The sequence below is a fragment of the Frankliniella occidentalis genome, unplaced genomic scaffold (assembly GCF_000697945.3).
Source record: "Frankliniella occidentalis isolate FOCC.00 unplaced genomic scaffold, Focc_3.1 Scaffold212, whole genome shotgun sequence".
Lineage (NCBI taxonomy): Eukaryota > Metazoa > Arthropoda > Insecta > Thysanoptera > Thripidae > Frankliniella > Frankliniella occidentalis.
The window spans coordinates 376,252-378,716 of NW_026267338.1; the positions used below are offsets into that span (position 1 = coordinate 376,252).

General features: G+C 58.9%; 1 protein-coding gene across 1 annotated transcript; it reads left to right on the forward strand.

Moving 5' to 3' along the window:
• The first annotated feature begins 235 nt into the window (after positions 1 to 235).
• LOC127750576 (uncharacterized) lies at positions 236 to 2,039 on the forward strand. Its single transcript, XM_052272597.1, has 2 exons — positions 236 to 349; positions 443 to 2,039. Exon 2 carries the CDS (start codon positions 468 to 470, stop codon positions 1,896 to 1,898), a length of 1,431 nt encoding a protein of 476 aa, XP_052128557.1. The 5' UTR covers positions 236 to 349; positions 443 to 467; the 3' UTR covers positions 1,899 to 2,039.
• Positions 2,040 to 2,465: the final 426 nt, after the last annotated feature.

Sequence of the window (2,465 nt, forward strand, 5' to 3'; positions counted from 1 at the left end):
AAGACCAGGCGCGTTTTCGGGTTTTCCACGTACCGCAGTTGGCGGCGGCCACTGTCACCTCTCTCTCACTCCGCCCCTTGCCGTGGCGGCGGGGTTACCCAGAGAGGCACCGTGGCACCGTGCTCGGCAGCTCGGCAGCTCGGCCTCGGCATAACTCGGCCCAGTAGGTCGTCGGAGCGACGTCGGACGGATGAGGAGGATCAGGATCAGACTCAGGTCAGGGTCAGGGTCAGTAGTGCTTTCGCAGTCGTGGTGTGCAGTTGTGTTCCGGTCCGTCCGTCCAGTCCTAGTCTGCTCTGTCACGCACGAGGCAGCTCATCGACCCATCTGACATTTACTGACCGCCACGGTAAGCCAGTCAGCAGTGAATACAGAAGCGGTGTTTCGTGTGTTGTCAAGTTTTTGTTCTAACGTCTGGTCCCGCGCTGTTTCTTCCGCGCAGTTTACATTCCCTATCGTGGACAGCAATGGCAACAACGTCTTTGGTGACCCTGGAGCAGCTGCCGGACGACATGATTGCGAAAGTGATGCAGCACGTGGCCGTGAGAGACGTTCTAGCCTGCCGCCGCGTGAGCAAGAGGTTCTGCAGCGTGGCCCTGCACTGGGACATTTGGCGTCACCGTACGCTCAGCGATGACGAACCATGCGCGGGCGCGGTGCTGCGCCTGGCCCCGTGCCTCAAGACGCTGATAGTCACGGGCCGGGTCCCGACCCTGGCGGCGACCACGACCGGGTGCGCCGTAGCAAAATTGGTTCTGAGGTCGTGGTCGGATCAACCGGTTGCCTTTAACGCCGCCGAGTACGCCTTGGCCGTGCGCAACCAGGAGTCCCTCGGGCGTCTGAGGATACTTGCGCTGGTGCTGCGCTACCCTGAGAAGACTGAAGCCGACGTGCTGTACAGGACTGTTGCGGCGTGTTCTGGGCTGGAGTCGCTCTCGGTCGTGATTGAACCACCACTGCAGACCACCCAACCCATCGTGCGTGGGCCACCCAGCTCGTCGCTCACTTATTTCAGGTGCGATGTAACCGAAAACTCGGCATCCTTTGTGAACACCATACTGGCCGGGCACGCGGCTACCCTGGAGACGGTTGAGATTCCGAACTCCAAATTACGGAGGGGCACGACGGCGGAACTGATAGCCGCCATGCCGAGACTCCGCAGACTGCAGTGCGACAATAGGTTAGTCGGGCTACAAGCGGTGGGGGAGTGCAAAGCGCTCAGAGAACTGCACATCCATCTACACAGGGACGTAGGAGGTGCTTCCGACAGGGCTGCTCATGTCCTCCTTCGAGTCAAACAACTGCAACGTGTCCACCTGGAGTCCTACGCGACAAATATCGCCGAGGAGCAGAGCACGGTGCTGGCCGATGCCCTCAAGGCCTTGGCATCGTCAGGGCAGTCCCGCGTGGACAGGCTGGCCCTGGAGGTTTTGGGCGATATTCAGCCGCTGCTACGCTCGCTGCCCTCGCTGCCTGCCCTGCGTCACCTGAGCGTGGATGTTGATCCTAACGACAGGCTGCTCAAGAGCATCACCCCCGCCACGGCCCCGGCGCTGCGGCTGCTGGAGATTGTGGCAGAGTCGGGGAAATGCCCCCACGCCTGGATGCACGGGGCTGCGGTCAAGGCCGCCCTGAAGATGAACCCCCTGCTGCACATCCAGCTATGGAGCAGCCCCTTAGCTGCAGGCCTCGAGAATTGCCATCCCCAAGTCTGCAAGAAGTGTGTGGATGCCTACCCTCAAGGAGTAAACGGTCACGGTGTGAGGAAGATGGGCCTCTACTCGCATGACCCTGGCGCTTGCCCCTCACCAGAGGATCACACTGATGTCACCGACTGGGCATGGTCCAAGCAAATGCGCCACACTGCCTATGCCGCATGTACGTGGATCCATGTGTGATGTATTGATGTATTTCTATACTTAATTGATCGTGGATGTTCCGTCTTCCGTTTTGTTCAGTTCTGTCAGGCCCGTTAAAAAAGGCTAATGTCTTTAGTTTCGCATTCTGCGTAAGGATTAACAGTTAATAAATGGTAAATGAGTAATAAATCATATGGGTTCTGATGCAGTGTAAGCTCCCTCGTGTCCTTCCCCGTCACGACGCGACGCCGCTCACAGCTCACAGCACCACTTTTACAGCTGCGCGTGCCTCCAACAACTACCAGCGAGTGAGAACATTGACACCAGTAGGGAACCATAGGGAACTTTTCACTATCGTCGCACGCTTTATAAGGAGCCAAGGCACTGGCCGTACAAGAGCTCTGCAAGATTGCGAATACAACATTCCCTACATTCGACCGAGCCAATCCAAGTCACTGGAGTGTCCAATCCAAGCACACTCGTGGGGCCCGACGGGTTTTCCTGGTAGCGCACGACGAGCGCTACTATGCGTTTCTGGGCTCGCCCCACGGGGTAGCCCCCGGATGTTCCGTCGGCGACGGGGCGGGGGCGGGGTTGCCCCCAGAG

What these genes read in the sequence shown, in the direction of transcription:
- LOC127750576 (XM_052272597.1), top strand. Translation starts at nt 468, where the DNA reads ATGGCAACAACGTCTTTGGTGACCCTGGAGCAGCTGCCGGACGACATG.